Here is a 12,898-nt window from a genome sequence, read left to right as displayed (position 1 = left end):
TTCACTCAAACCACAAATTAGATTATTGTTGTCTCAGAGATTATTGGAAACAGTAGGGAATTTGAGAATTGGGTAAACTACAGCTGCTTACTTCTCCATTCTTTAACTATCTGGCATTAAAGATGTATGTTGCATTAATATTATTTACTCAAATGAAATTAATTGAGTATAGAAGCATTGCCTTTCTTAAAGCCATTTTTGGGATAAAATAGTTGTTTCATAAATTCCTTTAAAGATCAGCATGATACACCAAACCAGATTAATTCTGGACACAAGAGACAATAGAATTAATTCCTTGAATACCAAAATTTTTTTCTTAGTAAATATAGCACTGATTTTGAAATATAAAAGGTTATTAATATCAAATAATTCTGTGACAATTTAGTTTTTCTTTTTTGATAATCATATTTCAATATTAAAACTTGTTATACCTTATTTCTTAGATATGATTTATATACCATCTTGCATGAGTGGATCAAGAAACTTTAAGATGGCTAAACTAGAGAAAACAAGAAATGTAGGCATACCAGTAGCCAACATGGGTATGGAAAAAAATGAATATTTTTATTAACTATTATTCTACAAGTATATATCCAAGCTGATAATTTCAGAAAACTTTCTTTGTTGAGAAATAAATTTATGCATTACTGAACTGTTATTACAACTTTGTACTTCCTAAATACAGAACAAATTGAGGGACTTGATAAATACTTGTAGTATAATGGTACAAATGATTCTAATGTGTTACATTAAAGGCCTATGCTGTTACATTCTGCCATCAGCTTTGACATCCTGTCAGTGTCATGTTTTGCTCCTCTGATTAGAGATCATTTTTCTATCCCTCAGGCAGCATGTTCACATTGGTTCATGAGCAGACTTCTACTTCAGTTATGGTCATTAGAAATATAATCTCACTTTTGAAACCTTAACTGCATGTTTTGTTAAACCTGTATTCTTATTTTTTCTTCAATACATTTTTCATATTGCTATCCAAACACTGGGGAAAAAAACTTATTTCCAAACCTAAGCATGGGGATTCAGCTCCATACTAACCCTGCATAAAAATGTGTGGTTGGTTTTGTCATATTTACATATAATTGATTATATGTCCTGTTTGCTATTTAGAATCTCCTGAGAAATATCCTCAATTAAAGGTAAATATCTTTTATTTTTTTATCTTGAAATTATTAACTACATGCTGTATGCAGTAAACATTATTTATTAAATATCTTGTTTCAAAATTCATCCAGACTACCAGTGAAATGAAAGATTCTCTTCTGAGCAAAGCAATAGGAATGAAGGATGTACAAACATTCAAATCAGGTAAACTTTGTAATATAAGTTACTCTGGAAAGAACTACATTAAACTATTTGAAGTGTTGAGTCTTCTTATTCCCAAATTTTTTTCTGTTTGATGGAAAGATTTAATAATACAAATGTAATTATTGGTTCATGTTTGAAAAAAAGCATGAAAAATTTAGTATAAGCTTTAATTCAGATGTTTCTATTTTTACATTGCTGTACCCTAAAGTTCCCAATTTGGAATCCCTATACTTGTTAGAATTCACAGAGGTTAAATGAGATTATAAGATTTTTGCAAAGTTTAAAAAATGCTTATTGAGAGCTGGGCACAGTACTCATGGCTGTAATTCCAGCTCCTCAGTGTGTCTCTGAAAAGAGTTTTTTACTTCAGTCAATATAGCAAGATCCTGCCTCTTCTAGGGAAAAAAAAAAACCAGAAATGTATTGGATTCTGATGTTTTCCTAGAGTAAAGCTTTACTTACTAACACGTCAATTGTGATTTAACTTTATTTTTTCTTAAGTATTATTAATACTGGTGATCTTAAGCCAATCAGATGATCTGATTAACAGACTGTGTTTGTGTGCAAGCATGTTTGGGTATGTTTTGGGGTTTTTGTATGTTTGATTATTAATAATGGGTAAAGTAATCACATTTTAATAACTATTTGGTACACACAGTTCAAAACTAATTTTGAAACTTTGGGTCTTAGGATCCTTTTGTAGTATTAACAATTTTTACACTCTAAAGAGCTTTTATTTAAGTGGATTGTATCTATCAAAATTTACTATATTAGAAACTATATCTGAAAGATTTAAAAAATAAGCATGCACTGTCATACTTTCCAATAGCCATTACATTTGACTCATTAGCCATTAGAACTATGTTTTTATGACACATCATATGTCTGAATATACATGTCTCTGGATATACACTATACATTTATGTGAAAATGGCAAATAATATTTAGTATTAATTAGACTTCTTGGACCCCTGAAACAGATGCTGAATTCCAGGGATTCTCAGATCACGATTAGTACCAAAGTTTTAAACTATGTATAATGTTCATGGATATCAAATGATAAGGGAGCCTGATGAAATGGCTTTTAAAGTTTCACTTCTGTATTTCTTTTTCTTTCATTCTTAAAAAGTTTAAATCTGACAATTTTGTCTATTTAAAAAAAAAGAAATTTTAATTATCTATGCATCCCTATTTCATGTCACTCTATATTCATTGGATTTTTTGAATGAATTATTGTGTACCTAGACTTATTACCCTTTCCCATTGAAAAATGGGAACAATTACATCACTTAAAGCTATCATTTTTTGTAAAAATTTATGGTGTTTATCCAAGACTTAAAAGTGAATTGTGAGGCATTAAAGAAAGGCTATCTCATTGTAGTTAAAGTATATTTTCTATATAAAATGGTATATTCATTAAAGCCCATGTTTTTATAATGCAAATACTATCATGCATATTTAAATTTAGAATAATTAGACCTAAATTTTAATACAAAATTCATATTTCTGAAGAATCTTAATGAAAAATAATGCTTTCTTGGAAAATAAAATATGATAGTGGTGACTGAGTGAAACACAAAATACTGTAATACCAATAAATAAAAATGTAGTAAAATAGGGAGATGATAAATAAGTAATTAAACTTATCTAAATGAATGGCAAGTACAGGATATATAAAATACAATAAGCCATGAAGGAATAGATGTATGTGAGGTACAGGTAGACATGGGACTTTCTCTGAAGAAAAAATTTGCATAAGTTGGTTTCACTTCTGTTATCATCATTTATGTTCTAATATATTAAAACCTTATTTTTAAAATTTTCAGATCAGAGTTCTATTAGTTTGATCCTCAGTAATAAGACTTGTCAAAGATCTAGCAATTTAATGCAAATCAAAACCACATTGAGATTTCATCTCTTCAATCAGAATGACAGTTATCAAGAATACAAATAATAATAAGTTTTGGGGAAGATATGGGGGAAAAGGTGCACTCATACATTATTGGTGGAAAATTAGTGCAACCACTCCCCAGTATGGAGAGTCTTCAAAAAACTAGGAAGGGAGCCACCATATGACCCAGCTGTCCCACTCCTTGGTATATATCCAAAAGATCTAAAAGCAGCATAGTATAAGAATGTAGCTACATCAATGTTCATAGCATCATTCACAATAGATATGGAACCAACCTAGGTGCCCTTCAACAGATGAATGGATTAAAAAAATGTGGTATATATACATAACAGAGTTTTACTCAGTCATGAAAAAGAACAAAATTATATCATTTGCTGGTAAATAGAACTGAGAGACTATACTGCTAAGTAAAATACGTCAGACTCAGAAAGTCAAGGGTCTAATGTTTTCTCTGATATACAGAAGCTATTTTAAACTTTGTGTGGGGAGAGTGAGAGGAACGAAATGGAGGGATGAATGCCATCAAAATAAAAGAAAGCTCAGGGAGTAGTAGTAGATTGAGGGGGAGGGAGAAGAGACAGGGTAAGATTAAAAACAGTGGAATGAATCTGACCTAACTTTCCAATGTACATATATGAATCTTACAGTGAATCTTACCATTATATATATCCACAAGACACTAATTTAAAAAAAAAAAGTAAATAAATAGATCTCTAGTGTTTAGGAAAGAGAGCAGGGTGCGGGGGAGATAAAGGTAAGTACTAGATACTTAATTGGAGCAAACTGTACTCCATGCATTTATTATTAAATCAAAATAAATTCTAATGTTATATATAACTAATATGAACAAATAAAAAAAATTAAAAGTTATAAAAATCTGAAAAAAGATCTAGTAATAGGAAACCTGTTGATAAATATCCCTTTGTATCACAATCAGTGACTAAAAATCAGTCACCATCCATAGAATTTGGAAAGATAACCTTAACCAATAAAGAAAAGATGAATATTTGGGCCATGTTTCTGTTAAGGAATTATTCTCCTCATGTGAATCACAGAAGGCAGAAAACAAAGAGAGTAAAGAAAGTAATAAAGAAACATAGAGAATACAACTATAGAGTACCTGTGCATGATTTCATATTACTGTAGTTCTGACTTTTCAAAAATCTTTTTGTGGCAAAATTTCCTTATGTGCTTTTTTCTTTTTTACATTTTTTATTGATATCATACTTGTATATATTGAGGCAATTTCTTGTTACGTATTTGTACATGCAAACGATATAACATTATAATTTGGCGTCTAGTAATTTTATTTTTAGGAGATCCACTCCCAATGTTGTTTTCCTTTTTTCTCTCCAGCTTCTGCATACTAGAAAAAACATAGGACCCTTAATCTGAGTTTAACTTATTTCACTTAACATGATCATTTCTAGTTCTATCCATTGTTCTACAAATGCCATAATTTTATTTTCTTTTTGGCTAAATGAAACTCCATTGTGTATATATACCACATTTTCTGGACACCCAGACTAGTATGATAGTTTTGTTGTAGTGTTTTGTTTTGTTTTGTTTTGTTTGTTGGTACCAGGGATTGAACTCAGAGGCATTCAATCAATGAGCCACAGATAGCCCTATTTTGTATTTTATTTTGAGACAGGGTCTCACCAAGTTGCTTAGTGCCTTGCTAAATTGCTGAGGCTGGCTTTGAACTTGAGATCCTCCTGCCTCAGCCTTCCGAGCTACTGAGATTACCGGCAGGCACCACTGTGCCTGGCGATACCATAGTTTTTACCTTGTGTTTTATTCTTCTTACCTACAACCAAACAGAATACCTTTTAACAAGGCATGTGGATTCTTCCCCTAACATAACATATAAATAATGTATTCTTTCCCTTACATATAAATAACAAAAAGAATTAGGAGAAGGAATAACTTTGTTTAGCCTAGTATTTAGCATAAACTTAAATGTGGGGCCCAGCATATTTAGAACTTTTAGGCTAAGTAGGAAAAATTTAAAGATTGCCTACTCAGACACAACATGTTTTTTGTTTGTTTGTTTGTTTGTTTTATTTTTACAGCCTAGGAGCAAAAGGGATAGATATGGAAAGAAATAATTTACAATACAAGTAGTAAATATACAATAAAAAATTGATAAAAGTATTACAGTAGCCCTTAGGAAAGTTAATAGCTGTTCATGTAGGGAATAATAACCACAATTAAGGAAGACTTCACCTAGCACACTGAGTCATAAAAGAAAAAATTTGTCAGAACAGTGAATGAAAACATTTTAGAAATAAGGAACAAAGTGTTTACTGATAAAGATGAAAAGTAACAGTACTGTTGGAAGCCATAATGATGAAGAAAATATTCAGCCGTTTGTTTAAAAGTTACTATTATTGGGTAGAGAATAATATGTTATGCAAATTTATGTACTACTATAGGATTAAAAGTTTTAATTCAGGGGGTTTATTCACTTACTTTGAGTGAATGAATCTGTGGATGAATCTTTTGAGTTGTTTGTATGCTTTGAATGTGGTAAAATCTAGTGTCTCCAATTTGTTGAAGTTTTAGATTACTACAGTTTTTTCCAAAAGAAGTAAATATTCACTTAAAGATTAAGTATAATTTAAATTTGTATGTAGGGAAATAAAAACTTATTTTAACTTTTTATTACTTTCTATTTTTATAAAGATTGTTACTTTTTTATCATTTTTCTAAGTAGTTGATGTTAACATTTGTAAACAGAACCAAACTTAGAAGTAACATCAGAAGAAGAGCAAAAAAGGCTTGATGGCAGTGAAAATAACCAGTCACAGGTATGTAAAAATTTAAATTTCTAGTTTAATATTATTTTGCTTTAATAAGGTAGCATAGGCCAAATAAAATTATTTTTCAGACTAGCCTTTTAAAGTCAGTAGATCATAACTTAATATTTAATTTTAAAAGCATTACAACTAGTTATAAACAAAATATTCTTATAATCTGTAATAATTTATAACTAAACTTTACTCATAGAATTTAGGCAAAATTTTTCTGAAGATTGTTTGAGCTTCCATTTGTAAAATCACCTTTACATGATAAAAAAGGTAAGATCAAATTTGAGTTTTTAAATGAGAGAGCTGAAGTTATGAACAATATAACAATTCAGTGACAACAACTGAATTGTATTCATGTTAAGGGATGATTATTCTCAGTGGCTCAAAACTTGTAGTTTTATATATGCCAATACCATACTTAAAAATTTCATTTTGCCTTCTGATCTCTATTATTTCAGTGTCTGTGATAAGAGAGAAAACAGGGTCATAAAATCAACCCAACTGCCTGTTAAGTGAATCATTTCTTCTAGAATGGAACTTTTGGTCTTAGAGTACAAACAGTAACATTTTAACTTATTTTATTTCAATGTGGGAAGTTAGTAGATATTATAAAAATATTTTTATCCATTATCTTCAGTGGATTTTAGAATATGATAGAATGAGATTTAACGCAATCCATATAATTGCATAAAACTATCATAATATATCACTTGAGTTAAAATTTAGGATTTTTTTTCTATTTGGTATTTATTCATATTGGCTTTCCAGTTACTGGTAAAAGGATTTAAATGTACAATAAGCCCTCCCTATTTAAAGTATAATGAAGTAAAATCTTTTTATGTAATGAAGACTTTGTAATATTAAAAATCATCAGTTCATTTTGATAAATTTAAAGCATAATAAATTGTTTAGTTCAAACAAATAGTGACAAAGTTAAGTTTGTTCATTCATGTTTTTCTCCTAAATGTTTAACATGAATTACTTTTCACTTCTTAGTTACAGTCCAGTGATTTGGGAGTAGCTGAATATACACTAAGAACTTCAACAATTAAATTTTAATTATTTTCTAACTTTTCTTTGCCCATGCCCTTTGATTACTTAAGGATAAAGATATTTCAAAAGCATGTACTCTTGGTTTTTCTCTTTATGAGCTATATTCTGATTTTTCTGCTTATTAAAAGCTCATTTATAAAATGAAGTTATATAAATATGAAATTATGTTTAGGAATAAATTATTTCTCCCATCTAAAATACAAGAGTTCAGGAAAATATTCTCATAATCTTTATTCTTTAATTATCTTTAGTCATTCAGTTTTCCAAGTAACATATGAACTAAGAAACTAATTTAGCTCTATACTATAAGACTTTCTAAACCAAGATGAGCATAGAAGTTACAAAAAATGTACTAAGTTTGAGTTGTTGTTTCCCTATGTAAACATAATGATAAATAAAGAAATGAGTGAGAAAGGTTGTAGATTGAGAGTTGCAATAAATATTTCCAGCAAACTTATATGTTTGTTTTGTTTTCGTGTGCACAGTTATATTTATTTTACTCAAACTGTTCCAGTTTATAATTCCAACATGACCACTTTAAATATTTTTTAAAAATATATAAAGGTCCTTATATTTTTATCACCACTCTCAAATGTTTTTATTTAATCAGCCCTTTACATATGTTGTTTTATAAAGTTTGTTAAATTTTGGCATGAATGAAATCACATAAGTAGCAGAAACCTTCAGCCAAAAATTTGGTTTTTGACTCCAGGGTAGAAAGGTGGAAATATGAGATGAACAAAAACATGGAGATATGTTTAAAAGAAAAATTAAATGAGGCTCTCCATCCCTCACAAAGTAAGCACAAAATTTTTTTATTGACTGAAATCATGACAAACTTGGGTCAATTGATAAAATCATTGAAAACAATTTTTTTTAATTGAAAAGTAACAGGCACCCTTATTATAGAACTTTTTATTACAGGTGGAAGAAAAAAGGAAGGAGCACAAAGGTAATGAAATGGAAGTATCAGAAACCCTATCTGATGGTTTTGCTGCCACAGATAATGATGATGGACTAATTCAACAAAGAAAGAATGAAAAAACTGATAACCAGAAATTTCCTATTGAGGAGAATAAAAAACATGAAGGGTAAGACTATGGCACTGTTTAACAGGAGATAACAGTTGCTGTCCTGTAAAACTAATTCTAATTTGGGCTAATATTTGTGGTTGACAAATTTTATGCTATGTTAGGGATATTCATTCTGGATATCAGAAAAATGAAAATAAATATAAGATAACTATCATCCAATTAAACTAATAAAAATTTTCTTAAAAAATAATAACTAGAGTTGAGTAATGTGAGGACAAAGGCATTCTATCATGCTCTATTTCTAAAGGAAATTGGTAAATACTTTTTGAAACGTTGAAATGCTTTTTGAAGGGTAATTTAGTTAAGTATCATGTATCAAACTTTCAAATATATCATTATTTTAACCTAACAGCTTCATTTCTGTTAACTGGATCCCTCTGGGACAGGAAAACCAGCTGTAATTACATGCTTTCACACATTTGTTAGACACATAATTTTATATATATATATATATATATACACACACACACATATATAAATACATTATGATAAACATGCTAGGTATTGCATTACTATTATACATATTATATATAATGTAAACAAAGAACATAGCATATAAAGAATATTTATATAAATGTGTTAAATACATGTATGTAAATGTTAAAGATTTATTATAGCATTGTCACGTCAAAGTTTGAGATAGTTAAGTACTCATCAATGAGGAAATAGTTTATAATTTTATGGAAAAAAATTTTGAGTATAAAATGGTTAAAAATGAGGTTATATCTATAGTGTGCACAATTAAAATGTATTTAAAGCAATTTGATGACAAATTCTAGTCAAATTTTGTTCTAACACTTGTATAATCTGTTAAATTGCAGAAGGAAGCTACATGCTATATTCACATTCTACCTTATTACCAAAAAAATAATCATTAGATTTTGGGGTTTTGTTCGCAATGTCTAGTGCTTAAATATTTGACTCTCAAATTAATCTGAAAATTGCTAAGGGCATCCTTGTTCCATCAGTACTTCAGTATATTAGATAAAACCTATTAAAACTTTCATCAAAGAATTTTTGCTATACTAAATCAGGAATTGGCGTACTTATTTTCCATAAAGAACCAGATGGTAAATATTTTAGTCTTGTGGACCCGAAGTTCTCTGTTGTAATCCAGAATCTATCATAGACATTAAATGAGTAAGTGAGATTAAATTCCAATAAAACTTTATTGACAGGGGCTGGGGTGTAGCTTAGCAAAAAAAAAAAAAAGAATGACTACAAAACATCTAAGTCAGTAAGTATGGACTCTTTTTTCAAGGGTTTCACAGCTAGGTGGCATTGGGAATGACCTAAATTTTTCAATCCTTATATAATGATTAATAGTATATTTTAACACTTTAAAGTGTTTTAAGTTACATATATATGGTACTAAAAAACTATTAGACCAAGGAATTAAATAATAAATTCTTAAACTAAGCTAAAATATCCCTGAAAATGTCTTAGTTATATCTGATAATCACTTTGCTCATTTTTATCAATAGACCAAAGTTTTATGGACAGTATTTCTTGCTTCATAAGAAATTTTCTAATTCTAGGTATTTTATCCTATTCAAATATAGAAAATAGTGTTTCATTTTAAATTATTGAATTCTATAACAAGAATATAAGCAGGAAAATTCAAAAAATCATTTTATAAACTGAATTTTTATAAATTGTATATAAAGTTACTTGAAATATATGGTGTGGTACATATTGAAATATATCATCTTTAGAAAGGATAATGAGTTGGACTTAGGTGAACATGCCTGTAATTCCAGCCAGTCAGGATGCTAGCATGAAGATTTCAAATTTGAGAACAGCCTCAGCAACTTAGTGAAGCCCTAAGTATCTGCCTCAAAATAAAAAGTAAAAATACTGAGGAGGTAGCCAAGTGGTAAGGCACCCCTGGGTTAAGTTCCCAGTACCAATAAATAAACAAATGAACTAAATTAAAATAAAATAAAAAAGATAATTACATGCATACATGGTATATTTAAAGATTTACTGCATTAACACTTGGGTTTTAGCACAAGGGTTAGCAAATCTAGCTTATTGCATTTCTATAAACAGTTTTTTTAGTGTGTGCTTGTGTATGTGTGTTGTTAAAGATGGAACCTATGGTCTTGTGCTAGTCAAATGCTTTACCACTAAGCTACAACCTCAGCCCTCCATTCCTTCTTGAACTCAGTAAGTTTTATTCCTGCCACTCCTCCACAATTATTTTCCCCAAGGTCACCACTGATTTTCACTTTAATAACTCTTGACATCATTTCTTCCACCTTATTTTACTTAACCTGTCAGCAATATTTGACCGAATGAAAAACTCCTCTAAAACACTTTCTTCACTTGGCTTTCAAGATATTATTCAACTTCCTTGTATGTAGAAATAACTTTTCATATGTCCACTATTATGTAACACTTTGTATTATAATTGTATATTTATTTGTTGTTTGAAGCAGGGAATATACATTTTATTTTATTCACTGGTGCTCCATAACTTTCTGAATTAATAAATGAATTTAAATGAGGAAGATTTGGAATTTTTTATTGTTTATCAGTAGAATTATTACTAAACACAGGCTTTTTAATGGATTTTTAAATTAGAGATCCTGCCTTTAAAAAAAGAAAAAAAGAAGTAAAGAAAAATGAAAATGAAAAATATACCTCCAAAGAATCTGTGACTACACCAGCATTTGAGATGGCTGATTCATTAACTGGTGGTCTAATACAAGTAAAGGATGGTTGCCACTTAAGTGAAATAGATCAGGATGAAGAAAGGTAAAATCTATAAATTTATTTCCTTGTGAAAGAATGTTAACAGTGATTACTTTTCTGGAAATAAAACAGTATAGCATGGTCTGCAGAAAGAGAATGCTCAGTGATATCACACTGCTAACAAGTTGATTAAAATAAGGACAAGTGACTGACAAGGAGCAATTTCAATAAATGGTCACTATGGAAACCTGACTGCAATAGATAAGTATGGACAATAACTTAAAGAATTCTTAATTGGAAAGACAATAGAAAAGTCAGTAATAACTAAGAAGAATATGGAATTAAAGAGAGTTCTTTTTGTTTAAAATAGAAGTTTTTAGTGGATGCTTGCATGCTGTTGGAAATGATTCAGCAGAAAAGGACATATTTATTCAATTATGTTTGCATGTTGAAGTATTAGAAAGCTTCACATATTATTTTTGAGCATTTATAGTAAATTAATTGTTCTTAGAACTTCTATTCATGTGTGTGTGTATTTTTTTTATGATAAGAGATTGTTGTTCATCATGAATTGGTTCAGAAGTGGTATTCCTAATATAATGGAGCATGGAAATAATGACCCAAAAGTTAATTGCCACACATAGATTTTTTTAAATTATGTAATAAAAAAAATATACAAACATTTAAGTTGCACTAAATAGAAGGTAATCATACCTTGTGCTTTGGATAGTTGTCATCATAAATAGCTATTATTTTGTATGTTAGTCTAAAATATCAGGTGTGTCAGTTTAATAATTGTTTAAATTCTGGGGAAATGGGGAGGATTTAGTTTATGTACATAGGAAAGTAAAATACTAACAACCTAGCATGGATTATTACTTTTGAAATATAAAGTTTTAAAGTATAAAAAGTCTGTTTCCATATACCAGCAGTGTCACTGACATGTTTGATAAGTTTATGTTTAAAGATGAATGATAAATCATTAATTTCCTTAGGAAAAAATCAGTCTTTGGTTTATTGAATGTAGATTTTCAAAATTGCCTAGGTTTAAAATATTTCTATTTTGAAAAAGATATTTGCAAGATTCAGAAATCATTATTATTAGCCAGGTGCGGTGGTGCATACCTGTCATCCCAGTGGCTCAGGAAGCTGAGGCAGGAGGATTGCAAGTTCAAAGCCACCCTCAGCAGTTGGCAAGACGCTAAACTTATCAAGACCCTGTCTCAAAAAAAAAAAAAAAGCAAAAATGAAAATGAGGTAGGGATGTGTCCTAGAGATTGGCGCCTCTAGATTCAATCCCTGGTACCAAAAGAAAAAGGAAAAAGAAAGAAATTACTGTTTATAATTATAGCCAGAAGTGAAATGATTATGCAGATTAATCTGCTATTGTATCACTTAAAAGCACTTGAAGATAAATGTTTGTTTCAAAACACATGTGAAACACATGTTATAGAGCCAGAATTCCTGGGTTTGAATTCTGGGTTTGCCATTGATTAGCTATATGGTCTCAGGCAAGTTTCTTGACCTTTCTTTGCCTAGTTTCTTCCTTTATAAGATACCTAATGTGTACCTACCTCTCAGAATTATTATGAGCATTAAAATGAGCTTAAAACACATTTATAGTGCTTAAAATAATGCATACCAATTCCATAGTAGGTCCTGAAAAAATTAACTTCTATCATGATTTTAAAAGGATTTCTTACATAAGGACTTAGCGATATTTTCTAAATATGTCTTAGTGCCCATAAAAGTTCGCTTTTATTAAAAATGACAGTAACAAAAAAACCTTATGTATTTCTTTCTATAAAGTAACTTTATGTTTTTTCCTTTTGCTTTGATCAAAGTTTGACCTAAATTTAATTCTTTGTTATGATATTATTATAGTATCATTTGTTGTCCCTTTCTGTTACTCTTTGTTTATAGTTGAATCCCCTTATAGAAAATTATTACATTTTAAATAACCTGTTAGTTTTGTGAATGGAAAAAATAAAATTGAAATGCAAATA

General features: G+C 29.4%; 1 protein-coding gene across 3 annotated transcripts in view; it reads left to right on the top strand.

The window, feature by feature from the left end:
- Positions 1-12,898, top strand: part of LOC114102455 (ankyrin repeat domain-containing protein 26) — a 117,792-nt gene that overhangs the window by 31,881 nt on the left and 73,013 nt on the right. For 2 of the 3 annotated variants that reach the window (XM_071611305.1, XM_071611306.1), the window contains exons 14-19: positions 444-542; positions 1,126-1,154; positions 1,251-1,323; positions 5,978-6,048; positions 8,026-8,192; positions 10,782-10,955. In XM_071611305.1, coding sequence (XP_071467406.1) covers positions 444-542; positions 1,126-1,154; positions 1,251-1,323; positions 5,978-6,048; positions 8,026-8,192; positions 10,782-10,955 — 613 coding nt within the window. The remainder of the gene's footprint in view (positions 1-443; positions 543-1,125; positions 1,155-1,250; positions 1,324-5,977; positions 6,049-8,025; positions 8,193-10,781; positions 10,956-12,898) is intronic. The other variant, XM_071611307.1, reaches the window with a different exon arrangement.

The sequence above is a fragment of the Marmota flaviventris genome, chromosome 4 (assembly GCF_047511675.1).
Source record: "Marmota flaviventris isolate mMarFla1 chromosome 4, mMarFla1.hap1, whole genome shotgun sequence".
Lineage (NCBI taxonomy): Eukaryota > Metazoa > Chordata > Mammalia > Rodentia > Sciuridae > Marmota > Marmota flaviventris.
The sequence above is the reverse complement of the archived record's forward strand: the minus strand, read 5'-3'. Positions and strand labels throughout refer to the sequence as shown.